The sequence below is a fragment of the Coloeus monedula genome (genome assembly GCF_965178545.1).
Source record: "Coloeus monedula genome assembly, chromosome: 22".
Taxonomy (NCBI): Eukaryota; Metazoa; Chordata; class Aves; order Passeriformes; family Corvidae; genus Coloeus; species Coloeus monedula.
In genome coordinates, this window is record NC_138802.1 from 729,377 (window position 1) to 756,987 (window position 27,611).

Genomic DNA, 27,611 nt, shown 5'->3' on the forward strand with positions numbered 1-27,611 from the left:
GCTGGTGCGGATGGCCATGGTGATCAGCGCCACGTACGAGTAGGGAGGCTTCTGCGGCCCCCCCGCCGTGCCCCGCTCGGTGCCCGGCTGGGTGTCCGGCTCGGTTCCCCGCTCGGCGCCCGGCTCGGAGCCCCGCTCAGAGGCCGGCTCGGTGTCCGGCTCGGTTCCCCGCTCGGTGTCCGGCTCAGTGCCCGGCTCGGTTCCCCGTTCGGTGCCCGGCTCGGAGCCCCGCTCAGAGGCCGGCTCGGTGTCCGGCTCGGTTCCCCGCTCGGTGTCCGGCTCAGTGCCCGGCTCGGTGCCCCACTCGGTGCCCCGCTCGGTGTCCGGCTCAGTGCCCGGCTCGGTGCCCCACTCGGTGCCCCGCTCGGTGTCCAGCTCGGTGTCCGGCTCGGTGCCCCGCTCGGTGTCACGCTCAGTGACGGGCTCGGTGCCAGGTTCGGTGCCAGGTTCGGTGCCCGCCGCCCGCCGCTCGCCAGAGTCCGTCTCGGCCATGGTCCCGAGCTCCGCTCGCCCCAGCCCCGTGGGCCCTTTTAAACCCTCTCCCCGCCGCCCGGCCCGGCCCGGTCTCGTCAGTTCGGGGTCGCAGCCGGGTCAGGACGGCGCCTTGGCTTCGCAGCCGCCAGTCCCGGCGACAGGAGCGGGGCGGAACCGGCGCGGGCTGCGGGCACGGCTCGCAGCCCCGGCAAAGCTCATCGCGGGGCAGCGCCAGGGAGAAGGTCCTGCAGCCAAACCCGGTGGAATCCCCATCGTTTCTCGCCGTTCCCGTACAGGGGCAGACCCAGCCGGCACTTGTGTCCCCACCCAACGCCCCCAGCCCCAGGGCAGGGCCGCTCGCAGGTCCCTGCAGGTACCGGGAGGATGATGGAGAAGCTGCTCCGCTGCAGCAACGTGGATTCTACCAGTGTCACATCCGTGCAAGCACCGCAAGTCACTAAATCCTTCAAAATACACCTGTAGGTACAGAATTATTAGTGGGCTGTTGCCAGTCATTTAATTAAAATACATCCTCCTTTAAGAACTGTTGATTTGATCAGCTTATGCCACCTGCCCCCTAATTTACATTACAAAATAAAAACGTAAATTAAAGACTGTACAATAATACATAAACACTCTCAGTCATGATTTCACAAAGAAAAAAACCCCTTAAGTGCCAAATGAACACAAAAGTACAGTGTGCATATAACAGGACCACTCACACTAAGGTGAAAACTTATCCGGTTTTATTTTTTAAAGAAAAATATTCCTCTTTAAACACAAAGCATGAACTAAAAACCTCAGAGGAACAGCTTCTCCTTCCTTGGAGCACGTTTGACTAAACTGTACAGTGATAGAGCTCCCCAAAGAAGTACACACACATAACATACAGTCTTTCACAGGAAATAAGGTTTAGGACTTGAAATTGTCCTCCTCACCCTCTCTAGATACCCATTCAATCCAAAAATACTCTGTACCTTACTCCCACCCCAGAACACAGTGATGATAATTTCTGGATGCAACATATATTAAAAAAAAAAAAAGTATTGGCCAAATTGGCCCATTCTAGCCTTTTAACAAATGTCTGTGAGAGAGGTTAAGACCATCGTTATTTCCAGGAATGGTGCTTGGAAGAAAAAACAGCAGCATCCACAGGCAACACAAGCCCTTCAGTCCAGCTGCCCTGTTACAAGGAACCCAGCCAGTTCAGCAGTGTTTTACAGACGTTCCCAGCACCCAGGGAGTGGGAATCAAACATTCACAGGCCAAATATGTTGCTTGAACAAATAGCCTAAAATTCAGTGAATCTGGCCTACATATGCCAGCAATGAGGTTTTTTTTCCCCCAGTGACCAATTTAATGTCTAAGATTTTATGTAAAAAGGTATGATAAACTTCAGAAACCATCAACTTGTTCTACCCATTCCCTCTATCCCATCAAATATATATGTGCATAATATTTGTCACATCTGCCAAACTCCCCAGACTGCAGAATTGGAACCAGACTCCAAAATACAAATTCTTTCTAATTCAGAACAGCAAAATCATCTAAAGTATCTGCAAGGTCTCAGAACATGCCTAACAAGCCCATATCCAAAGAAAAGTACCTGGACATTTTCAATGGAAAGTAGGAAATGGAAAAGGTCTGGAAATAAAGCTAATTTATACTCCACCTGATCATTAATTGTTGGTATCATTAAGTCATGTTCAAATCTTTATCAGGCCATTTTGCAAAGATCTTTTCCACTCCATACACTCCAACAGTTTTTACAGTAGGAAAAGTATTAGAAAAATAAAATCTCCCCCCTGAATGACACTGTATGAAGATCAACATCATCAGTCACAGAGATTTTTACAGGGGGACCAGATAAACTTCTGTTTCCTCCAAACCAGCTTTGTACAGAAAAGAGCAGCAAGATAGACACAGTATCTATGAGCTAGATTAAGGCCAACAATATAAAGACAAACATGGGCTCAGATCTTCTGAAATGAAGAAACCTTCCAAATGTTTTTATACATCTGCACACACACACACACACACATAAACACACACACACACTCGTGTATTCCTCAAGCAAAGGCTTCACAACTGTGAGAGCACCACGGGAGAGAGTTCTAGCACCAGAATGAAAAACTTCCCTCTTCAGTAATAAAATCCAAAGTCTCTCTATTGCTTTGGACAAGGTCACCAAACTCCCTTCCAGGAACAGTTTCGGTGAGCAGCCGCAGAGGTGCAGTGACAGGTTACAGCGTTCCTGCTCTGGAATGGGGGTGGGAAGAGGCATGTGGAGATGCTGCAGCTCCTGGGTTGCTGGAGAGGAGGAGAAGGGTGGTATTGCAATCTGGTCGAGACCGGGATCCAGGTGAGGGCGGTGGTAAAACTCAGCGCAGGCTGGGAGGTGAAAGTGAGAGATTTGCATACACGAAGTCACAGTGTACATCTGCTGGGTGACAAAGACAAGCAAAGCCACGGTATTTTCTGGCAGCTTGTCTCTGTATAGGAGGCCTCTAAGTAGGACAAGGATCCGTGAATGGGATGTCACACACTGCACCAGAACATCATGAAACCCAGCGAGCAGAGGTTTAAAGAGAAGCTTGGCAGTCGCTCTGCCATCATCCTGCCCGTACACGTGCTCGAGTGAGTGTGCAAAGTCTATAAAAGGGACAAAAATCTCTTTACAACAAGGTTATGGGTCCAGTTTGGCTACAAGGAACAATTCATGCAAGTTACAATAGAATTAATCATCAATCTACAGCACATCATTGTGCTGCAGGTCTCTCCTGGCTCTAGGCCTTAGTCCAGGAGGTGCTGGCTGTGCAGCCTTCAGCAGCTCTCTGAGGAGGCCGAGAGAGATGCAGAGTCAGGAGTGACCTTTCCTCAGCCCCTCGGATCAGCACGTGTGGGTGCAGCTCTGGCCTCCCCTGCGAGGCACAGCAGGGCCAGTCTCACCCACAGGGAGGGTGGGAGCAGCAGCTGGAAGTGGGAAGCTAAAACTATGCAGGGAGGCTTGGAAAACACAAAGAGACAACTGGTTTTTCAGTGCTTGAACCAGCAGCAGTAAAGCCCCATTTAAGCTATCACATCCCTGCTGATTAGAGTCTGGCTATGGCTCCCCTGATCTACCAAGTGAGGCTGTGGAAGGAACTCAATTAAAGCACGCAAGAAAATGAAGTGAAAGGAAAGGGTGATCATCACTGCGAGGTGTGACTCTCAGGTTCAGAGCAGAGAATGGTCAGCAGCAGATACACTTCCTTCTGTGCACATGCAAGAGCACAAGAGAGGGAACAGCAGCAAACTGAAAGGGAGGGAAAGACACAGTAAGCACCAATTTAGGATGCAAACACAGGACAGTGGGGTGGGGGAGTGAAATTTGAGGTAAAGGAGCCCAAAGGAAGATACAACAGAAAAACTCTTAATAGATCAGAGTCCCACTTCAGGAAATACACAGCTAATACCAGTCAACTCTCTTCTCACCAGGTATTCTTGACACACTGGTGAATCTTCTCTCTGCACTTGGGTTTTAGGAACCAAAACATCAAGATCAGGATTTCTTTTTTTTTCCCCTAAGATGCACTAAATGATTTTGAGTGTTCAGCACAATACTCTAAATGGGCCCTGAATTCTAAGCAATGCTGAAGACTCACCCAGAAGCAGAAATACCCAAATTACGAGCTGCTTCTGAAAATCTACTACTTCCCTTGGGCTAGAAAAGAAGAATCTATCCAGAAGGCTGAATTGTCCAGAAGCAGGTTTAGCATTTCTCACTGAGAGCACCTGGGCATTTTACCAAGTAAGAAGTATCTTAAACAGTTACTTAGCAAATCCCAACATCAGACTGAGGTGCCAGGTTTCTGGACAGATGTATACAATCAGACAGCTCCTCACCTACCTCTAACAGAACAGATTTGTGCGATTTACAGCAAGAACAGGCTCTGCCACTCACTGCTTCAGTGAAAACTCCAGCAGAGCTGTGAGCTGAAGCCCTTTGCCTATGGTGCAAATCACACCAACATCCTTTCTTTTTACCCACTTCAGAGTAACAGAATTAATGCCTCCTGGGCAAAGCAAAGCAAAGCATGGGCTTCCTGGTTCTGATGCAGCCAGCACAGGGTGTCTGTCTGGGAACACACAGAGCTGGCTGGACACAGGGACACACAGTGGGGCTGAGAACCAGCATGGCCAGAATGGAACTGGTGAAAGTGGCCTCAGGGCCAGGGCCAGGTGGAAGCACGAGGACATCTAAGATGCAAGAACATGACAGAGCAGCCAAGGTCACCCATGTGCTTAGGCAAGCTTAAGGCAACTAAAGAAAGTTCACTGACAATTTAGAGGAGAGTGCCAAAGAGATGAGAAGAGAACCACTGAGCAGAGGCTGGGGATGCTGTCACAGTAGCCACAGCCCAGCACCAGCTACTAAGCCATCCCCCTTCTACAGCTCATTTGTTCTAATTCTCCTCATTTTACCAGCACCATCAGCACGAGGTCAATATGTCAGAAAGACGAGCTGAGGGTAGGTTCCTAAAAACGCAGCTCACGCATTTTCAGGCTTGTGTCTCAGGTCAGCTCTTTTGAAAGAAAGAGTGTGGGCCAATGGACTGGCCTCCTGCTTTGAACTGGAGCTGGGAATTCTGCCTGCCATCTCTAGGGACAATCCTGGGATATGTTCTACCTGGAAGTGATGGCAGCAGCTGCCCAGGTTCCTTTTCATGACAGTTGAGTGTACAGTAGTTTTTTAGAAAACAGCATGCAGCGGTGGCACGGCCATTAGACATGAAACCATGGTTGAACTCTTCTTGTCTCCTCAGGACCAGGTGGAACCAGAGGAAAGGGAGTGTTGGCACAAATCAGCGCAGGCTCCTGTAGACATAGGCTGATGTGAAGACAGCATTGAGAGTCAGGCTCACGGCGAGCAGGCCCCGGAGAGCAGAGACACCAAAGCGACCTTGAAGAGGAGAACACAGAGAAAAAAAGGGAATAGTACAAAGAGATATTAAAGAACTGGTAAATAAAAATGAGCATATGTTGTACTATTTCTCTCTGCCCAGTGTTTTCAGCACAAGCAGAAATTGCTGAAGCACTTCTCCTGTCAGGACAGGCTCCTCTGCTCTCTTTTGGCTCTATCTTCATCTCGTCTCATGCTCTCGACACCTGCATCCTCACCCCTCTTCTTCTGTCTTGGTTTAGCCCTTTGTCAGTGTTCTTCAGACAGTCCAAAGAACAGGAACAGCTTTGTTAAGATCTTAGAATAGCAAGAAGGTCCATTTGGCAACTACTTATTTATTTGATTTCCAGGAAAGATCTGTTACACTTGCAGAAATGCTCACACATGCATGAAGCACTCACACGACTTGCACTCACCTCTCCAGCCTGCCAAATCTTCCCCTTTGGTAGTTGTGTCTACCACACAGGTAGACGAGTGTGATGACTGATCCTCCTTTTTGATGGAATTATCACTGCAAATACTCCCCCCTTCCACAGCAGATCTCATATCTGCAAGGAGAAAAAGATAAGAAAATTCACCACCTGGGTTTCTCCTGAAGGTTTCCCGTCTATTGTGGCTTAGATGTTGCAGGGCTGTGCTTGCAAACCAACTCCTTCCCACAAATGCCCTGCCAGGAGCGCAGCACCGGCAGCGTACCAGGCACTCCCCGCTCCACGAGGTTCTTCCTGGGAAAGCCGGGCAGCTCGGGGGCAAAGATGTTGCTGTCGGAGTGGGTGTGCTCCTCGGAGCCGCTCGGGGTGAGCAGGGCCTCGTTCTGCGACGGGAAGAGCAGCAGCTTCTGTCCCTTGAGGTTGAGGCGAGCGGGGCTGATGAGGGGCCGGCGGAAGCGCAGGGACCCCGAGCTGGAGGTGACGGAGCCGGCGACCGACGGCGCCGGGGATGGGATGCGGGAGGGGACACCGCTGCCGGACAGCGGGGAGAAGGGCTCTGCAGCGGGAACACCACCAGACAAAACCAGCCGGTTAGCATCCCTGTACAACAGGCACAGAGCTCTGTAACAGTTCCACAAGAAAAAGGAGTGGGAGTTGCAAATGTCCACCAATACATCTTGTACTAGAATTCCTTCTTTCTTTGAGTCCCTGTCAGAGACTGAAATGGTATAGTTTATGACTTAAACATTTTCTTAAAGGGCTTTTAAAACTATTACAAAAGCTGCAAAGAAGACTACCACACCCTGAATGGGGCCCTGAGTGAGGCCTGACACTGCTCGCTGATGAAGATAAGATAAAGTAACAGCTCAGGGCTGGGGACATTCACTGAGCACAGGCTTAACACCTCCAAGGTGGAGACCACAGCCTCAGGGCTATCAGCTGCCAGGCTTGCACAGACCCTCCACCAAAGGGTGAGGGGAGGAGAGGCTTTGAGTGTGTGCTGGAAATGCCTCTGGTCAGAAGCTTATCCACAGCAAAAGGGGGTGACATGGCCCATCACAGGGCCCCCCTCAAAGGGGCCCCCAGACCCTGCACCAGAGCACCAGAGATGATGCCACAGACCCTCAGTGTTGCAAGGGACAGCGTCAAGCCGGCCCCTGCAAGAGAGGCACGTGGGCGTTCCCAGCTGGCCCAAAGTGTGCATTAACCCACGGAATTCTGCACCCTTCGGCTGGGGCAGCGTGTGGCGGCGTGGCCACGGCGCCCACGGGGGACCCTCACCACCGGCAGGGCGGATGGAGGGGAGCAACGAGACGTCGTTGGCACCCTCAGATGGGTGATGGGCTTCCACCTAACCCGTATCACCGCTCCCTGTTCCCCACATACACTTCTTTTTTTCATTTTTCTCTCTTTCTTTTCTCTTCCCTTCTCTTTTACTATTAAATAAAATGCATCCATTTTTTGGGATCAACATCTAACCTCGTTTGATTTTAATCTCGTTTCTGGGAATATTTTGAACCTTCTAAGTTCTTTCCAGTTTATGCACAGAGACTTAGCTTGCTTTGCTTTTCTGGGTTTGAACCGGATCGCAACAGTCGCCTCACTGCAAAACACGGAGAAATTCCATGTGTACTTTGCACTGGGATGCAGGAGGTTTGCACCGGCCCAGGCTGTGACTGCCTTGGCAGCAGCACAGACAGCCCAGGGACCCATCTGGGCCAGAAGGGCAACAGACAGGTCACGGAGGACACGGGAGCAGAAGGGCAGAGCAGCCAGGGCAGCCAAATTACCAACTGTTGGACTCTGCTGGGAAAGCTACAAAAGAGCTGCCCTAGGAACAGCTGAAGTCTCCTATCCAAGCAGGCTCAACTCAGCTCTAATTAGCAAAGGGCTCCTTGTTTTGTCTCACTGATGGCCCCATGAGCTCTCTCAGGGAGAACATCCAACACACACAGCACCTCATTTTAATGCAAATCCACTCTTAGCTGGGACTCTCCCTGCAGCATTTCTAACAGCAAAATGGACATTTTCACTGGAATGCGAGCAGGGAGGAAAGAATTCAACCAGACCATGTGTTTCAACCCACTCAGTGCAAATCCTGCGAAGACAGTTGCTCTGGAAGGCCTAGAGCAGTACCTGATGTGGGGGAGTCCTTGGACTGGGATGACTGGGAGGCCGGTCGGCTTCCACTGAACAAGTAGCCAGAATCTAAAAGCAAAAATGAAACAATTTGAACCCAGCTGGCTCAGCTACTGCCAAACCCCAAACTCCTACTGTTAGATACTCCTCTGTGTCACAGGAGCAGCCAGCCCTGAACAGGACAGTAACGTGTGGATCCCTCCCAGCCCATTTCCTTCTGAAGCACTGCACCATTCCAGTGCCATTCCCACTGGGACAGGCCCCTGCACACTCACCTGCCCTGGCCAGGGAGGGGATGGTGCCCAGCGAGAGCGCCCTGTTGAGACGGCCGGGAAGAGAGGAGGAGGAAGTTCTGCGTGGGGACCTGAAGAGCTGCTGGTTTGTCAGGTGCAGGATACTGGGCGGTGTTGGGACAAACAGAGACGTAGCAGGTGAAGGGAAGGCTGTGCCAGGGCTGCTGGGAAAGACAGTAATCGAGTCCCCAGAGAGATACCTGCAAAGGACATGCATGACAGACACTTAGCAACGAGAAATCCCAGCAACTGCCTCGCTCATTGTGCTTGCAGGAACACTTGGTTTTGTTACCAGGTCTGGACTAACTTTTCAGTGCAGGAGTGCTGAAGAGTTTATGAGAATGTTCCTACACCTTGGGAAAAGAAGAACTGCTCAACTGTACTTAAATTATTGTGCACCAACCTGTCCCACAATACAGGGTGGACAAGAGGGTGGAACAGTTTAGGAACTCCAGTGCAAATACCTTGGATGAGAAAATTACCCAGAGAATGCTTTATGAAGTCCAGCTGTTGAAAATACAGGATCTTTGTATTATTTTTAACAACCGAATGAAAATACATGGAAGAAAATCTATAATATGAATCGGAATCTCTCAATGATCTCCTGTAAGATTTTTTAGTTAGAAACAGGTAATAGAATTGTCAAATAAAGCATGATGAAGAACTGAGTATGAAATGTTTGTTTTTAAATGGAGATACCTGACTTTGCAGATACAGTATTTGGAGGCTTAATCTCACTTCTGATGGAAACAGAGACAGATGAGAGCAGCAATATGGTTACATGGCTTTTCTCCCATCAGAGAAAAGCCAGGAGTAAATCAGAGTGTGAAGAAAATCTCAGCCTTGCACTGTGGGGTGATTTATGCACGTGTCATTCTCTCCTGGAGATTGAAGAGGTGGTGCAGCAATATTATGCCGTGCTAACTCTAGAGTTAAGATTACAATTTAAAGCATCTTATAAACTACTTATCTGCTAGTAGGAGGCAGCCATCACCAATCCTGACCAGCTTAATGAGGCTGAACACGTGAGCCAAGCAGGGTCCTGGTGCAGGAATGCCTCTAACAGCAGCCAGGGATGTGCTGGTCTTGCAGCCCCAGGGGCCCAACCTCTCCAGGTTCCAGAGGACCTGCAAAGGGCGTCCTGCTCTGCATCCATGGGGATTCCTTTAGTGACCCCACACACATCTGCCCCACCACACACACAGATGGATGTGCCAGCTCACCTTTGTAAGAGGAAATGAACGGGAAAGGGAATTAGAAGTGCAGCTCAGGACTGATATGAATCATAGGAGAAAGAGTGATACCTACCCCTCACTGTGGCAGGGCTGTGGAGGGCCAAATCAGAGCAGCACCTGTGAGCAACAAGGCTCTTTTGTCCTAACTTTGCACCTTCTGTGTCTTTGGACTAAAGGACCCAACTTTACACAGCTCCTCGCAGCAGCAGAAAACAGCTTAACGGGTTTATTGGCTTTTGGAAGTCTTTTATTTAAAGGGCTGGATGATATTACACTCATTTATCACTCATAACCACAATCCTGGGATTGTAACTGTTTTGGACAAGGCTTCCAATGGCTCTGCTGCTCATCAGCCCCACTTCTCAATCTCACCAAGTTAGTGCAGCCAGATCCTCAGGGTAGTGAAGAATCATTTGACTTGCACCATCCAGAAAAGGAATTTTTCTCATTAGCAAAGAGGAGCTGAAGAATTTTATGTATAGCTTATTAACGCCTTAGGACTGAATGCTGACCAAAGTATGTCTTAAATATTGATCTGTTCTGAACAAATTCCTCCTAAGTGTGCAAAACCCCATTCCTGTTGTCTGCACTCTTTAGTGTTTGTCACTGCCATGTCAAGAGGGCTCGATGCTGCTAAAAGCTCTCATGGGAATGTGCTTCATGCCTGAGAATGGGCAGCTGAACTAAAACTTCTTCCAGAAGCAGATGAAAAAAAGTGAGGAGATTAAGAGGATCATAAGGCAGGAAGTAACCACATCACAGCCCTGGGATGGAGCACTGCAACTGTGTCTTGGCTTCAAGCCATTTATCACATGGTAAGAGTGGCTCTGGCAACAGTAAAAAAAGTAACATAAAAAAAAAAAAAGAAGGAAAAAAAAAGGCTCTGGAGTCAGATAGCTTGTGGAAATAGTCAAGGCCTGGAAGCCGTTTATTTCAGAACTTGATATTGTGAACATCAAAAATTGGGTATCTTAATTAGTGTTTACAATGATCACAATGTTACTAGACAGTTTGGGCACAACTCTGCTACACAGATACTTTAAAAATAAATAAATAGAAGGTTAAAGTAGAGTATTACACGGTATGGGACTGTACACGGTCCTGAAGAAACACCTCCTGCCAGGAGAGCCTCCCCTCCTCTGTCCCAACAGCTCCCTGTTATCCACAGACACCACCATACGTGTGTGCCTCTGTAATGCACATTCTCCCAGAGATGCTGCATCAGCCCTGGGACAGAGGGAGACATGGGAGAGCACGGGGCAGGCCAGGCTGCAGAGGGACCCACTGCTCTATCAGATAATTCAGCCCATGAAGTAAGAAGGTAAGATGCAGTCACAGGCAGGCAGCTTGGGGGATGTGCCCAGGTTCGTCTGATCTGCCCAGGGCAGTCAGGGGCAATGTGTCAGTCAGGGGGTGAAATGTTTCCTCTGGCCTTAATGTCTCCTCAGAACTGAGCTGGGGGCTACCCACGGACAGCAGCCCCTCTCCCCAGGCAGTGGGTGCAGAACAGGTCCCTGTCACCCCAGGAACAGGGTTACTGGCTGGGGAGCAGCACACTGTGTGCCCTGACACTGCTCTGCCCTGCTGCACCTCCTCACTCAGGGCCACAGCCTGTGCCTCCAGCCAAATTCACAGAACCAGGGGTAAAGAGCATTACAGGAATAAAAAACAGGCACGAGGACAAGGGAGAATAATGCTAAAATGGGCACAGGTCTCAGACACATTAATATTTTGATATGTGACTTAAGAAACTTCAGCTGCCAAGAGTAAGAATTCTTGTCTCCTGCCTGGTGTCCTGCTTTGGACTAAAAGGAGGGTTGAATTAGAGCTGCCATGTCCTGCACTAACATCTTCTGGAGTACAGATGTTCAGCATCAATTGTGCCTTTCCCCCTAGCCGGTGGCACAAAGTGGGGAGGTGTGTGTGTGTGTATATGCACATCCTTTGTCTACACAAATCCAGACTTGCTGGCATGCCAAAAATGTTCAGGGAACCTCTTCCTGCCTGTGCACTCAAGAGCTTTGGTCCCAAACAAGGCTTTACAGGGGATGACTTCAGGACTGAGTACTGTCCCTTTCACTGGAGAGCACCTGCCATGGCTCCGAGAGCCAAGTGTACCTGCAGGTGACAGCACACCTGGAAGGAACTGGCAGGTTCTATGTGACAGCACACAATTTCAAAAGCATCTCTGAAAACCAAAGCAAAGCCATATAGCACAGCCCCCTTCAGCTTTCATGAGTGCAGTCAGTCTGGAGCAATTATCTGGCTATTAATTATATTAATTTTTATAAGAGCATAAATACTTTGTCCACATTACATCAATACATACTTCCCATAGTATCTAAGCATAATTATTAGCTTCACATAATTTCAGCGCACTTGATAAATATCCATAAAGTCAAAATAAAAAGCCACTACACCGTTTTTATAGCCCCACATGTTCTCACCCTTTGACACACCCAGGCTCACCAGAACATGCAAAGCATGGATGTAGGAAAGGAGGAGTTAAGAGAAAAGAAAGAACTGGATATAAATACAGTGTATTTAGAATGGTAAAGGGCCACAAAGGCGTCAGTTTGCACGCACTGAGGGCTTCAGGAAGAAGAGAAGCAGCAGCAGCAGCAGAGATGCTGACTTGGTTGCTACCTCTGGGTTCTCCCTCACCCCCCTGTGGAGTTGCTCAGAAATTTTAGCTCCTCTTGTGCCCTGCCACACTCAGTGGGGGCACAGGAAGGACAAAAGCACTGGCCTGGCAGACACATGGGCAGTGCTGTGCCGTGCTGCAGCCATGGTTCCACCAAAGCAAAGCAACACAGTGTTGTCCCAGATCTTGTCCAGGGAAAGGCACTTAATGAACCCACACTAGCCCCTTTATAAATCTGGTTCTGCTGGGCAGGGTACAAGATTTTGAGTTGGGAGATCAGCCACAACCACTGAGGGCCAGAGTCAGGCACTTGGGGATGGAGCAGATGTGATTTCAAGTGACACACAAACCCACTAACAATCCCTCAGCACCTCAGCTCTATTCTGCTGTACCATCCCCTGGTCCAGACACATGGTCCGTGTGAAAAAGCAGCACCTCGAATTAGGGGCTTTTGGGCTAAAACCCGCTAATATTGTTAAGATGTTTGCATGCTCTGGCCTGCATGGCTGCGAAAATCCTCAGGCAACAAAACTGCATCTGGAGACCACAGGTTACCACGTGTTCCTCTGTGGCCTGAAGTAAGAGCCCAGCTCAGGGAGAACAAGAAGCTCAAAGCACTGACCGAGTGGTTCTGGATGATTTTGTGTCAGCTGTGGTTGTTAGTTACCAAGCCTTTGTCAGCTCTTATCCCACCCAGCAGAAGGAAATGTGTCACACAAAATAGCACCTCAGCTGCACAGGACAGGAGCACTGTGCACCAAAACACACATTTTCTCCTGCTGGACTCGCTGTGGGACAAGCAATCATGCAGTTAGATGATGTACCTAAGATATCTACACCTCGATGACATAGATGGTATCTAACTGCTGAGTGAAAAAGGCAAAGCACCTTCCATACAGAACCTATGGCACGGCAGTGTCTAGAACAGCCTATTTGGCTTTGAAATCAGGTGTGGCAAGAACAGTCTCAGTAAAGGCAGCAGTGGTTTGACTATTTTTTTTTTTCCACAGTCAATGGTAGAATACTGCTAATTTATGACTCATCTGCAGGGCTTGTTGTCTGAGACACAACTGGTACAGATTGAATGCTACATTTTATAAATCAGAACACCTCTGGACAAAAACCACCCTTCTCCTCCTTTCTTCCCTTACCCCAAAAGATCCATCATCCCCCACCATCAGCAACAGCATGTGAGGCAAGCAGAAAGAGAGGAGACTGTCAGCATCAGAGTCTCTAAATACCAAAAATTCAATTGCTGCAAGTTTGGTTTTGAGGCTCTGAGGTTTTTGTTGTTTTTAGAAGCAGCAGCACAGACATGCTGAGGCATGAGAAGTGGGGGAAATAAGCTGACACCTGAGCAAAAACAAAAGCTTCTTTGGCATTAAAATTGAACCCCACTTCAATATGTATTGTGTTATTTTGTTTCACCTTTGAAATTTTCCCAATTACAAGCAGAAAAGTTCTTCAACTGTAAGTTGTGAACGAAGCACCACAGACATCAGTTGTACAGCTTGGTTGTAAAACAAAGTAGGTTTCTGATGTTCGGACATATAAATCAGTGCAACTGCTAAATACACTTCATTTATATTAATCTGCATAAAGCGAAGACAAACTGATTTCTTGCTTCTATGTCACTGGCAGTTAACATATCTCCCAGATTAAAGGACTTTAAACTCAGTACAGATTTGCCCTTGCTGTGCAAACAGAGCTAAAATATTCCTCAACAGGATTATTCAGGCTTCACAGTGTAAATCCTCTCCTTCCCACAGTTCTACCAACTGCCTGCTCCCAATATTTAGTGTGCATCCTCCCCATCCCATCCCAGCACTGCACAGGGAAAAAGAGAAGAGAATAAGAGAAAAGAACAGGCATGGTAAACAAATATAACATTTAAGAGCAAAACATCACAAAAGGCGCCTGACTCCAGGGAGCTCGAAGATGAGCCAAGTTTAAATTGAAAGAAAAAACCAAAGTGCTCCTAAAAAGAGGGGAGGAAAACAGCTACTGAGAGGAGATAGGAGGCAATATGAAACAGGACACAGTGAAGCTTAACACAGCCTTGACTTTCAGCTCCTGAAAATAAAACATCTGAAGAGGCTGCCAGCCATCTTTAGAAGCTGCCACTGAGAGTTTCCTTACTACTGGGCAAGAAACTTTGGACAGATTCATTTCATTCTTATTAATAAAAGGATATTGCTGGCAGAAATCAGGCATGACATTACCATCAGCTGCTCACACCCCTCGTTTCAGCCTTCTCAAAATATCCTTCAAACATGAGACTCCTCCCATCACTTGGACACATCTCACAGGAGAACAGCAAGAGGAACTTTCAATCCAAATTGTACAGGTAAGTGCAGAAAACAATCACAGCTAAACAGAAACATCAGTCTTTTCTTACATGTACTTTATAAGGAAAATTTGGAAGTCCTGAAGCAGGAAGAAGGAAGGAATTAAAAAAAGAGTCTGGATGCCTTATTTCACTTAATGGCCATAATAGCTCAAGGTTTCCTGTGCCTGTGGGCTGGAAGACAAATGTTTTGGGTCAGCATTGACAAGTGATGGGAACATGGAAGATGGAACCAGACTTCGCAGGTGCTGGATTCCTTTTGTGGGTAAGTAAGTAAACAACCCTCAGCATCTTTCACAAGCACCAGAATGGAGCCAGGTTCTGTAAGCTTGAAGCTGGATATTGCAGCTCTCTGAAGGCACCAGAAAAAGGTTCCAAAGGAGAGCCCAGGTGGGCAGCAGGTCTGTGTGGCCATTCCCTTGCCAAGTTACAGGCACACAGCCAGGAGCTGCACCTTCCCATGACTCAGCCTGGCTTATTGGTAATGAATTTCAGAGCTTTTGGCAGTGCTGCCTTTGTGCTTTCACAATGAACACCGGTTCGAGAAACAGTGAGTACAAACAGCTAGGAGACAGTTTTTGTTTCCTTTAAAAAAGCTCCTCTAATTTCACCAGCATCTGCAGCACCCAGTAGTGTCTGCATTTCTCAGTAGGAGTTGCAGATACTTCACAGTGAGAGCTCCATTCTGATTATTAATAGTTTATACACGGGAAGATCACGACACCCAATTATCTTGTATCAGACTATTAGGGTGGTGAGTTCCACTGTGCTATTCTGAACAGAAGAAAATAGCAGGCATTCTTTAAAAGTGCTATTTCCTCTTGAAAGACCAAAATCCATATGAGAAGCTCAGCGGAGTGCCTTTCAAACAACTGTGCAGGATAATCAGACTGCTTATCCTAAGAGGCCCCAACAAGTTAATCCTAAAAAACCCAAACAGCTGGAAGTTCCTTTCTCCCCACACAGTAATACCCAGCCACCTCAGCTTTCAGCAGAGGACTGCCAGGCACTCAACTCCAAGTCACAATTTCCAGACACCTTTTTTCAGCAGTATTAGCACAATGCCAGACTACAAAAAGAAGCCCTGCAAGGAACCCAAAAAATACATCTGTGTTGCCATGCAGTCCCCCAGCAGAGCTCCCACCCCTTCCTACAGCACACCCTTCCCATCTGTGTTCTCAGCAATAAACACTGACTGAGTAGTGATGTACAATGAAAGCTGAGCAGATATCACAGCATAAGGTTGTCAGTCCCATATTTTTTCTCTTTCTAATGCTATAGGAGTGGAGGAACAAATGCATTTTTATCCACTTGTGCTTGTACACACATGTTGCTCGGGGAGCAGGTGGGTAAAAAACCCAAAGAAAGCTGGCATTGAAAGCAACAACCACTGGTAAATCTGAAAATTTAACCTCAAACAGCTGAATACTTCCAGGTATTAAGACACCCTGAGCTACATGACTTTTTAAAGCACCTTTTTGAATAAATTAATGAAGTTCCAGTCAAAAGCACTTAAGGACACTTCTCCACTTAAAACAGGAGCCAGGAGAAGGGCAGAGCGAGACAGGATGCAGGTAAGTGATGCTACACAGTGGAAGGCAAGAAGAACCAGGTTATGGGCTCTGTGTGGTCCCCTCCTCACGTGCCTGGGCACCACAGCACGCGTTAACGAGGACTCCAAATCCAGAGGCAAGTTCCCATCAGTTCCAAATTAAAATGAACAGCACCATTAGGAAAGTGAAGGTGGCCTGGGGCCCATGGTGGATCAGGGCAGAGGGTTCCTCTGTGAGTGGCTAAGGATGGAGAGGCAGTGAGAAGAACCAGGAGGACAGGAGGAGCCAGAATCTCTCTTTGGCTGGAGGAGCAGAAGGGGGAGGAGGCTGCATTTATGGAGCAGTTTGTGAGGCAGCTGCTGGAAGAACTGACTTTGGGGAAGCTGGATATTTGTGCTGCTGATGTAGAATGCAGGAGGAAGGGAGAATGGAGGCAGCACGAGTAGCTTCCATGGCTAGCAGTGGAAATGCTCCGAGCAGCTAGCACAGTGGTAAGCAAGGATGGGGAAAAAATTATATATATATATGTATCTACACACACATATATATACATCTGTGTAGATATATATATATATATGTATATAAAAAAAGGAAGACTAGATCTTCACTGCTTATCTATTCTTAAAAAAGAGAAACAGAGGAAGGGAAAATAACAAGAGGAGAGAGAAGCACCAGTCACAAAGAGTTCACAAGGCTTTTTTCCTCCTTCCCCCAGCGTCACTGCTCTGGCTCTGACCTTCGGGGCCGGAATCTCCGCTGGCCCGTTGACTTCCGCGTGGCCACGGCTGCGGTGAAGCCCACCAGGCAGCACAGGGACGTGGTGCCAAACTTGGCTGTGTCCAGCCAGCTGGGCGTGTCCACCTTCAGGTACCTCTCAGCCAAGTGCAGACTCATCACTACGAACCACAGGACTGAGGCAAACGCATCGATTCGCCGGAGCCTGCGACGGGAAAAGAAACCAAACAAGGGTTTCAACACCACTGAACCAACTCGGTCCTGAGGAAAGAGAGGGAAGGTGGAGAGGGTAGCCAGACTGAGCAGGCTCTGTACTGCCTCCGACTACAGCACATCATGTGCAGCCCTGCCTGCTACTGGGCAAGTGTCTGAGTAGATCAGTTCCACTTTCTACCAGAGCTGCACAGGCAATTTTTCATTCACAGTAATTCAAGCTTAAATTGAATCAATCAAGGCATGCAGTACTACGCGTCCCATTCTGGAAAATGTTTACCCCTGGATCACCGAGGCAACACAGGACTAGACAGCTCCCAGTAGAGCAGTTTGAAGTGAGACAGAAGCTGAGCACACCCACCTGATGCGCCCAGCCAGGAACATGGCCAGCAGGCAGGTGAAGAGCCCCAGCACGGCCACTGCCATCTGGTGATTCTTGCCGTAGGCCCACGCCGCGCTCAGGTTCTCCACCACGCGCTCCGGGAGCAGGCGCAGCAGCTCCCGCCAGCCCCTCACCGAGCCCTCGCTGCCCCCGCCTGCACGGGGGCTCGTGCCAGTCCTGTTGTGCACAGGGCCAGAGGGGACAGCAGCAGGGACGGCTGTGCTGAGGGAGAAGGGGTCGCCCGACCCGTACAAGGCCATCAGAACCAGGAACGTACAGCTGAGGAAGGCCAGGAACCGCAGAAGTATCACCTGAGCTGGTGTGGTGATGGAAGTGGAAGAGGAGGATGAACACAAATTCTGCAGAGGGAGACAGAAACACCTTGTCAGAAGCTGAATGAACTGCAGCAAGGTTTTGAAACGGTGCTGTAGGAAACACTTCCAGACTGTATGGTTTACTGGACTGTTCTGCTCAAGTCCTTCTAAGTCTCTGTACTGGGCCGACACCACATGGGATTATTGTAGACTAGCAAGGAGAAACAGCAGAGATATGAGCAAAAACCACGGTCAGGCAGGGCAGTGAAACAACGAGAAGGTCATAATTCAATTCCCATTGTCCTTTTTTTCTTTCTTCCCCTTGTACTCTGTAATTTCCTGCACTGCACTCAAACTGGCTTCCCTACCTCCCCTTCTCTGCCTGTCCCATTATTTTCCTTCCACTCTGTTATTACATTAGACTTACCTTCTGGCAACTGCACTGAATGACACCAGCAAGGGGAAAACCTCAAACTAAGGAGCATCTGTGGCAACACTCCTGTGCTCTTCTAAACTGCCGCCACACACCCAAGCTCCCAGGGCTAGAGAGCCCCAGGGCTGCTGCCTCCCTTTCCCAGCTGCAGACCCAGGTGCAGCGGTACAAAGCTCTCTGTCCCTGCCCCTGAAGTCCCTCAGGTGTCCCCACGTACCTGGCTGTAGCTCTTGTCCGTCTCCCGGCGCCTGAAGTGGTGGCTGAGCAGCAGCGCCCGCAGCTGCCGGTTCTGGTGTTTGATGTAATACTCCACAGCAGCCTGGCACGGGCGGCACAGCTTGTAGGTCTGCTCCAGGTGGTGCTTGTACACCTCAATCTCCTCGTCGTACTTGCCCTGGTGAGAGAGCGGGAGGGGGAAAGTAGGTGAGAAGTGCAGGTCCCTCACCAGTTGTCATGTTTGCTATCGACAGGTGGACAAAGCATGACTCCAGTCTCACAGGGACAGCTCCCTGAAACCAGACCTGGGCAGCAACCAAGCTGCAGGCCAGGCATACAACCAGCTTCACACAGAGCTGACCCAGCCTCCATGTCCCAGAAGGGATGGCAAAAAAGAGCCTTGGAGGAGGCAGCTGTGGCCCAGTATCAGCATGCTGAATTTCTGTGCCCGATTTTGCTGTCTTTTTTGAGATCTTATGAACTCCACATAGGTGACACAAGTAACTAGAATTACTCTTCCTCTCCTCAAATGAAGGGACACAAAATACCTGTTGCTCCTTCACTCCAGGCTCATCCCTCCCTGGAACAGCCAGCCCTGCTGTGCAAGGCCTCTGCTGTCACACTGACACCTTTATCCAAGCACACTTGTGGATAACACAGTCCCAGGTTTCTCAGCTGGCACAGGCACTGCAGTTCACTGAATGCCAAAAAAGGGGCCAAAGGCTGGCAGTACTTGAGCAACTGGATAGGTCTGGCAAGAGGCAGGAACTAGAAATAAAGCTGAGAAAGGGCATCAGACAAAGATATTTTCATTTATCATGATCAAATTTCAATCTGTTCTCTGGGAGTCATTCTTATTAAACCCATTACAATTACACAAAGCAGACTGGATTAGGCAAACCAGAGGACGGACACATCACACTACAGCTCAGTGTAACCCCAAGGCTTGACCACAGCTGAAGGCTAAGGAGTGCAGCACAAAATTCTCTGCATGAAACTTTAGGGAGCCATAAAACTGTGAAGGAGAAACCCCACTATCCCATCCTCCATGTATATCAAGTAATGAGAAGGCCAAGAAGTTGCTCAGCAGGAAACCCTGTTGCTGTAACTGCAAAATCCCTTTGCCCTCCTAGGCACAGATGCCTAACCAGGGAAATGATGTGGCTGCAGAGGATTCCTCTCCTACTTCACTAGTAAATGCAGAGCAGAACAGCCAGGGCCTCAGGAAAACAAAATCTATTAAGGCTTCTATAGTGGGCTGTTGTGCCTCTCAGATCCCATAAACTCAGTCATGGGAAGTACCAGAGTTGTAAGATGATCTCAGAAATGTTTTGGGCTCGAGCTTCAATTTCCAGTGCTCATCTAGAACAGGGGAACATTCCAGCTTTGAAGTAGAATTAGGTAAATTTGGAACACTAATCAGTGAACTTCTCTGCACTGGAGTGCCACACAGTGCTTCTGAAGACTGTTGGAGCATCATTCCACAGCACACTGAGAAACTGCTCTCTCTCCTGCTTACTGGGCTGCAGCATGGAATGAACAGAGCAGGAGCAGCAGATACACGGATGGGAATGCCTTGGACAAACATTTTCCAGTGACTGGCAGTCCCTAACGAACACTTACCTCCTCCCTTGGTGAGAATGAAGCCAGCTGTTTGATCTTCATGGTTTGATGGTTGTTGCATTTCTTGCAGAGCAGAATTTGGCTGCTCACCCACTGCTGCGGTTTGGCAGGGTCACAGAAAGTCGGACTGCCCGACACAACGTGGTTAAGGTGTTCCATGTACTGGGCAGGGATGGGCTTGTTGTAGTCTCCATTCTGACAAAAAGCAGGGGGGAAAGCAAACATTCCATCATAAAATCAAAGCTAGGTTGACTGTAAGATTCCCTAAGCTCTGTCAGCAGCTCTACATTTCATTAGCATTCACCTATGTAACAAAATAAGTAAGTAAAAAAAGAGACAAAATGCTTCAAATCTTCGCCCCATCTCCAGTGTCCTGCACACCTATCACAAGTAGCTGGTGGTGCTGGATTTCAGCTTAAGACAGACCTTGCTATTTAACGGGATACAAAACCACAGAGGAATTGTTCCATATAGTAAAAAGAGTATTCTTAAGAGATACGTCAAGGCCACTTTTGCCCTTTAAAGCAAGAGAGGAAAATTTGCCTTGGTCTCTCTAGCCAGCACACCCCAGTGCAGTGGATTCTTTCCCCAAGTTCAGGTGCAGAGCCCACGGGTGCTCAGCGCAGAGCTGCCAGCTGTCCAACCGCTGGCCATTCAGCTGCCCTGCAGCTGTACCATCCCAGCTGAGGAGCAGGGCTCCCAGGGCATGCACATCCCCAGCTGCTGCTCCCCGTACCTCCTGGAAGCCGTTGTACTGCTCGCAGTTGGGGCAGTCCCAGCAGTTGCGGTTCCCGTACGGCACCACCGTGTCCTGATTGCAGAACCAGCAGTTCACCGACACGTGCGTGGGCTTCTTCCTGTCGGGAGAGGAAACGTCTCAGGCAGGAGCACTGAGCTCAGCTGACGGAGAGGAAAGCAATGGCTTTCCAACAGGGAAATGCAGGAAAACAATCAATCTTCCCGTTCCACGTGCGTAGTGATATGACTCGGAGTAGTCATTTTAGCAATGAAAAGACGGACTGTTAAAGTGGAAATAAATTCTGCCCGACAATCATACCTCTGTTCTAGTACCATGGACGTGCCTGAATTTTAATAATAACCTTGTGAATTACCCATTTCACTGTTTTTCAGGGGCATATTTGGGGGTGCAAGTCCTCTCCATAATCAGCAGTGTTATTCTATGAGAAGGTGCAGTAGAATTGATGCTTAATACACAGGATTCCAGGAGAAGGAAGTCAGGATCCACAAGAGCTGCCTGTGACAGTGCTCAGAAACCCAGGAAATGGGCTCATGGTTACAGTTTTATCTGCCCCGTTTGGTAGAAAATTTTTCAAGGGCAAGGGCATATCAAATTATCCTGAGGTTCCAGCACTGTGAACAGCTGTTTCTTCACAACTTTAAGTAGTAAAGGAACTGAGGAATCAACATTTCTTCCCCTGCTTTTATGCACTAGAACTGAAGGGATAAAGACTAATGACCTTGACCCGTGAGCCCCTTGTTTTCTAAAGCAATCCTGTTAAAAAACAACAGCCAGTACAGACAAACAGCTGTGACGTGGCCCTACCACAACAGGTTGTGACAGATGTTTGAGCAAAGAACTTCAGTGGCCCAAACCCCTGAGCCTGTCTGCTAGAGAAGCTCTGCATTTGTCTCCACACAGTGCAATCCCCAAGAGGAGCTCCCTGGCAGGTCAAGGCACCACAGCCCAGCTGTCTGGGTTTATCAGAACCAGTCCCAGTCCCAGTTCCAAGGGAGGGCAGCTGCTCAGGACTCGCTATGGCAGCTACGCAGACAGATGGAGCCAGCTGCCACCAGCCCAGCTCCACTAGGGAATTAATAATCTGTGTGGCTCCACTGCAGCAGCAGAGAGGGCGATGGAGAAGGGGAGCTCACCAAGGGCCTGGGGAGCAGCTAACAGTAGCCAAAGTGCTCCCAGTTGAGAGCAACTTTTCCCAGCTGTGGGAAATGTTCTCTGCTGCTGAAACATCTGAATGCTGCGGAAGTGTTGCCTGGCACCCTGCAACCAAACAGCCAGGTGGGTCTTCTCTCTCAGCCATCACCTCTCTAGATGGATCTCTACAATTGACATTTTTTCCCATTTCCATAGACCATACCTTGAAACTCGGTTCATAAAATATCAAACCCTCAAGCAATGTCCGAGCCTCCTGTTCAGGCACTAACAATGAGGATATGCTTGAAATGAAGCACTGAAAAGCCAGAATGTACAAAGGATTCCCTGCCAGATGCTGAAAGAAAATGGCTGGAGCTACTAGGATGACAGATTCTCATCTCAAAATAGATGCAAACACCCACACCCCTCTTAAAATGAATATTCCCTGCTCAACTTTCTTCACTGCCAAGGGGGCTCAACTGATCTGAGTTAAAAATACCACTGCTAAAACTAACAGGCAAAAAAAACCCCCAAACCAACCCAGAGTTTAAAGCAGACAAATCTAGGTCGACAGTCTGAGTTATCCACGAGCTACCGCTGTCCAAAAGCCAAGCACATGCGAAAGCAGCCACGTGAAGGGTGGACAACAACACCTGTTGTATTAGCTCAATCTCACTGTCACAGGTGTAAAAGCTGTGCAAATATAACATGTAGGGTTCAGCCACCAGAACACAAACCCTGCTGCTCCTAGGGCACAGCCTGAACTCTGAGGGAGGTTATTGCCCAGGCCCCAGGTACTGCAGAACCTGCCACAACCCTTCCCTCTCGCTGCTGTGCACCATCCTCTGGCACCCACGGAAATAAGACACACCACCCCTCAGCTTCTACCCACCCCCAGGCTCTAAATTCCATGACATGACAGAGGTAGAAGCACTGATTTCAAGGATAACGAGTGGAAAGCACTGGCAAAGAAATGAATAAAGCAGTCATGCTATAAAGCAAAAACCATCAATGCCAAACCCTACCTGAGAACTTGCTAATATCAAAGACCAAATCCTCAGTATACTCGAGACCTTTCCAGCTTTTTCCAAACAGGATTTCCCTTCTCGCTCTTGAGGCTCAGGAAGTACTACCAAGGATTAAGTAGCAGCACTTCATTCTGACAATGTATGCAAAAGAAATGGCTAGATCCTGGATTATTTAGGATAAAAGGCAGTAATACTTCCTTTTGTGAACCTATAATCTGTTGCCATAGAAATAGGTGCAAAAAAATCCCAAATTCCCAATCTGGTGCACGCAAAAAGAAGAACAAGGGGAGAAAAAGGTCGTTTTGGCAAGAACATGTAGGTAGGTGCTAATTTTCTAGTTACTGGGCAGGACTGAAAAAAACAGAAAACAAGTTCTGCATTTGGAAAGACTCTCAAATACAGATTTAACTACTTTGGAGCTATATTTACCTTAACTGAATTCAGGCAGCAGCTGAGGGCAGTGAGCTAAAGCACACACTGCTTTTGAAGTCAGATCCTGGTATGAGATTGACAACACAAACCCAAGCCTTTAGCGTGTGCTCAATCCCTTGCAAAATGAAAGGCAAATCACCCCTGAGGAGTTTATAATCTACCACTGTACCAATCTGAACCAGCTTCACTGGACAGAGAACCTCCCAGCAAGCTAAAACCTGAGCAACAAGAAGTAATTGAGTTACCTGCAGCACAGAGAGATTCCATTCACAGCTGACTTGCTGTGCTAACTCCATGTGTAACACACAATCAGGCTCAGAAAATATTCCCAGGCTTGGACAAATTGTTTTGCAGGTAGAAAGTATTTGCTTAAGACAAAATTGAGGAGAAAATACCTGCAGTAAACTCAGTTACGAGATCAACACCTAAATGTCTGACATTGCTCAGATAATATGACAAAATGCTCCTTTGTGAGAAGCTACTGGATTCCGTTATTTTGCTCACAAAAATCAGGCTGCAGCTCTGCAGGTCCCATTGACAAACACTGGTTAGCAACTAGTTTGTGTCTGTCATGTAACATAAGGAGGAACCTAGGCTCCTTCCAACTCCCAGCACTCCTCATTACTCCTCATTTATACACACATTTAAGGTCATGCTGAAGTCCACGCTTCTAATGGATTGCCACAACAACAGTCTCCCTGATAAGTGCTGGTAATAATAAACTGGATTTATAAATATTTTTATTTACATCTATTCCCCACCCTCTTTACTACTAAGAGAGAAGATGAAGATGTTTACTTTTCTATAGTCTTGAAAGAGACCACTGGTGGATGTGCAGTTCTTCGCTGGATTATCCTCATTCTCTGCCAAGGATTAGAAGAAAAACCCAGTTCTCCATTAAAGGTATTTAAAGCAGCAGTCTTCACTCTGGCACAACTGGATTACGAAGCAGTTATTCATATGTCTGTGCCAGCAAATCTGAACAAAAAGCACATGGGGAAGAGGAGCTGTTTTGCACAGATCAGTTTTGATCAAACCACATCCAGGGGCAGTTGGACAGACCAAGCCCCGGCCCGGCACTGTCGGCACAACTGGGTTAAGAGCTCAGCTCCCTGGCAAGGAAGCTCCTGGGTGGCAGATAACAGCTGCCAAACTCCAGGTTGTGCCCATGTCCATCGCCTGTCAGTAAAGGGGTCTGTCTGTCAGTGCAGACCCAACACTAACCCCCATTTTCCAATGCAAGAAAAACACATCACAGCTGCCTAGACTCCAGCAGGTGAACTATGATATAGATGCATTTGCTCAGAACTAGCACCTATAGACAAGATTTAGCCATGAGACCAAATTTCTAGTACAGTGTTGTAAGTTACAAAGCAGCTTGTCCTCTCCCAAGAGCCAGACTTAGTGATCTCTCAACCAGAAAAAAGGTGCCCAGTGGACCCAGGCAGGGACACAGACCCAGTGATAACCACCCCCCGGTTCTGTGCATATCTGGACATCAAATCTTTTATCGCCTTGATAAATAAAAAGCAAAGGCAGCATCATATCCATGTCTGACATCATGTCTGTGTCCCTTATTATGCTGTCCTTCTGATGGCTATGGAAGATTCATTTAACTAAGGCAGAACTAAGAAATGTGGAAGTATCAGGATAGTACTGAGAAATACAAACATGTAGCCTCAAAGAATTATCAAGGTCACCTGAAAGAATTTACCAGCAGTCTTCAAGGACTTGGGGAGAAATGCTTTCCATTCCAGAGACCTTTTAATGAACCTGAGCAAAACAAATCCAATCTCCTCCCTCAAAAGGCATGTTAGCCTCAGCTGGGTCAAAGAAATCTTGCCTGCTTCAGTGGGATTGCTTTAGGCCACCTGGATTACTTGGCTACCCTAAATCTGTCATAGAAATGCTAAGTCTTATATATGGGCTAGTGTCCCATTGATCATTGATATGGTTAAATAAACAGCAGATGCTTTAGAGCAAACCTCAGGCATCATATTGAAGATGTAGAATATGCTTCTCTTGCAAAGCATAAACTTGAAATGAACCTTAACACAGGGAGCCCTTGGGACTGGCTTGTCTCCAATAGAAGCACTTAACAGACAAGCAGACTGCAAAGTCTATTGCTATAAAGACTGAAATGCCTCATATTCCACACATCCCTACATTCCTATCATGCTATGCTAGATTAGAATCTGTCAAATTAAGCTTTTCTCCTTTTACGAGATCTGAATCATGACATCTCTCCTGATGCTTTTCAAACCCGGTTTTCAATTGGTCTGAATTTGTTCTAAGACCAGGAACGTTCTGTGCAATTAAGAAACTAGTAACCAGAGAATTCTGGTCCTTAATCAATAATTTTGACTTGTATGGCATCTCTCCAAGTTCTAGCACTGTGCCAACAGCGCTGTTATTTTACAGACCTGTTCCCCAGCAATCTTTCCTTCACCCCACATCAACCAGAGAAAGGAGCAGGATCTTCTCTCTCCCTGCCTCAAAGGCGTCAGAAAACAAGCAGGGGAGACCCCGCTCGCCCCGAGCCGCGTCCCCCGGCGGAGTGCCCGGGCCGGAGGGCGGGCAGCGATGCCCGTACTCACCGCTCCCAGCGCAGCGCGTCCTGGATGCTCAGCCCGGCACACAAAAGCCATTCCCGGGGATACGGAAGAACGCACCCAGCCATTCTCCCACACACTCCTGCCGCCGAGCACGCGGGGAGCCCTGCCCCGCACACCCGCTCTGGGGACGGGCACGGACCCTCCCGGGGCTCTCCAGGAGCGGCCCCGCTGCTCCCACCCCCGCGGGGCGGCCGGGCGGGCCCCGGGCCCCGCGTGGCGCCTTCCCGCCGCCGCGGGCCGCATCCCGCCATGGCCCTGCCTCCCTCCTTCCCTCCCTCCTTCCTTCCTTCCCAGCCTCCCTCCCCGCGCCCCTCGGGCCGTACCTCCGCGCGATGCGGTAGAGCAGCAGCCCCGCGGCCGCGGCACAAGCGGTGACGCCCAGCCCGGCTCCGTCCATGCCGGTGCCGCCGCGCTGACCCGGCGGCGGCGGTGCCGCTTTGTAGGGGCGCGGCCGCCCCCCGTCCCGCCCCTCGGCCCGCGGGGGCGGCGCGTGACTCACGGAAAGGCCGGAGTCGTGCGGCGGGGCCGCCGTGAGTCAGCGCCGCAAAGGCCGAGATCGTGGCGGCGGGGGCGGCCCGGGGCCCCGGCGCTGCCCCGGCCGTGCGGGGGCGGGCAGGGGAGGTCGTGCCTGGCCCGCCGTGCCTGGCCCGGCGCCCGGCCCGCACAGCTCAGAGCGGGGGGGACATTGCCTCTCCTAAATTTAGACGGCGGCGCTTTCTGTGTGACAACAGGGACAGGCCCCGCTGAAGGACGGCCGCCGCAGCCGGGCACTGCACGGAATATCCCGAGCTGGAAGGGATATACAGGGGACACAGTCCAACCCCTGGGCCTGCACAGACACCCCAATAATCCCACCCTGGGCATCCCTGGCAGCGCTGTCCAAACGCTCCTGGAGCTCTGGCAGCCGCGGGGCCGTGCCCATTCCCTGGGGAGCCTGGGCAGTGCCCAGCACCCTCTGGGGGAAGAACTTGATACCCCACCTAACCCTCCCCTGACATAAATTCATACCCTTCCCTTGGGTCTGTCAGTGCCCACGGCGAGCAGAGATCAGTGCCTGCCGTTTTCCCTGAGGAGGGTGGTGCGGACTGGGATGAGCGTCCCCCAGTCTGTCCAGGCTAAACGCTCCCAGTGCCCCCGGCCGCTCCTCTGCCCCACGGCCCCTCGCGGGCCCCAGCTCTGAGGGGGAAAAGGCTTCAAAGCCCTCAGCAGATCCACCCCCAGCACCACAAACAAGACTGGAAACAAGGCGTCTATAAAAAGGCAGAGAGCCGGCAATTGGTCAGCTCTCCCCTAGAAAGGAAGGTAACCCCGTTTATGCTCTCATCCCTCAGCACGCACAGGTGGCATCTGCTGTTCTCACGGAACGTGAAGCAGTTGGTCGTATGACAGTCGAAAGTTTCGACAGTCGAAAATAAGTGGTTAAGATCTTTCCAAAATATGAGACTGACCCAGCCTCAAGTTGTGTAGCTGTTTTTGTGATTAAAACAAAAGAAAAACCTCTCAGCACAATAAAATTGCTTAAAATTCAGGAGTTCCAAGTTTTGTCAGCATCATGTTTTTTAAAAGGCATAAATGGAAAAGCTCTTCATAGACAAATATTTGTACTGGGAGTAAGCTTAACTACGGTTGGGCTCTTCCCTGTTCCATTTCCATCTGTACAGATTTAATCAT

General features: G+C 49.1%; 1 protein-coding gene across 4 annotated transcripts; it reads right to left on the reverse strand.

Moving 5' to 3' along the window:
• Window positions 1-829: 829 nt before the first annotated feature.
• Window positions 830-26,467, reverse strand: TMEM201 (transmembrane protein 201). Of its 4 annotated transcripts, none has more exons than XR_014227033.1 (12): window positions 26,264-26,467; window positions 20,711-20,831; window positions 19,975-20,169; window positions 18,353-18,529; window positions 17,368-17,747; window positions 16,795-16,998; window positions 8,262-8,479; window positions 7,984-8,055; window positions 6,113-6,403; window positions 5,833-5,964; window positions 5,144-5,416; window positions 830-951 (listed from the first exon to the last, which is right to left on the reverse strand). XR_014227033.1 is itself a non-coding variant. In XM_082295742.1 (11 exons), the coding sequence occupies exons 1-11, from the start codon at window positions 26,335-26,337 to the stop codon at window positions 5,319-5,321; spliced, it is 1,962 nt and encodes a 653-aa protein (XP_082151868.1). In that variant the 5' UTR covers window positions 26,338-26,467; the 3' UTR covers window positions 1,204-5,318. The 4 variants fall into 4 exon arrangements, 1 of the variants encoding a protein (XP_082151868.1); XR_014227034.1 differs by lacking the exon at window positions 830-951 and adding an exon at window positions 1,204-2,865; XR_014227035.1 differs by lacking the exon at window positions 830-951 and adding an exon at window positions 1,204-3,126.
• Window positions 26,468-27,611: the final 1,144 nt, after the last annotated feature.

Bases quoted from the DNA above. Each gene is read 5' to 3' on its own strand.
- TMEM201 (XM_082295742.1), bottom strand. From the start codon at position 26,337: ATGGACGGAGCCGGGCTGGGCGTCACCGCTTGTGCCGCGGCCGCGGGG. The intron at 20,832-26,263 runs GTACGGCCCGAG...CTCTCCCGACAG, and splicing joins CTCTACCGCATCGCGCGGAG to GAAGAAGCCCACGCACGTGT. The intron at 8,056-8,261 runs GTGAGTGTGCAG...TTTTGCTTTTAG, and splicing joins CCCCTCCCTGGCCAGGGCAG to ATTCTGGCTACTTGTTCAGT.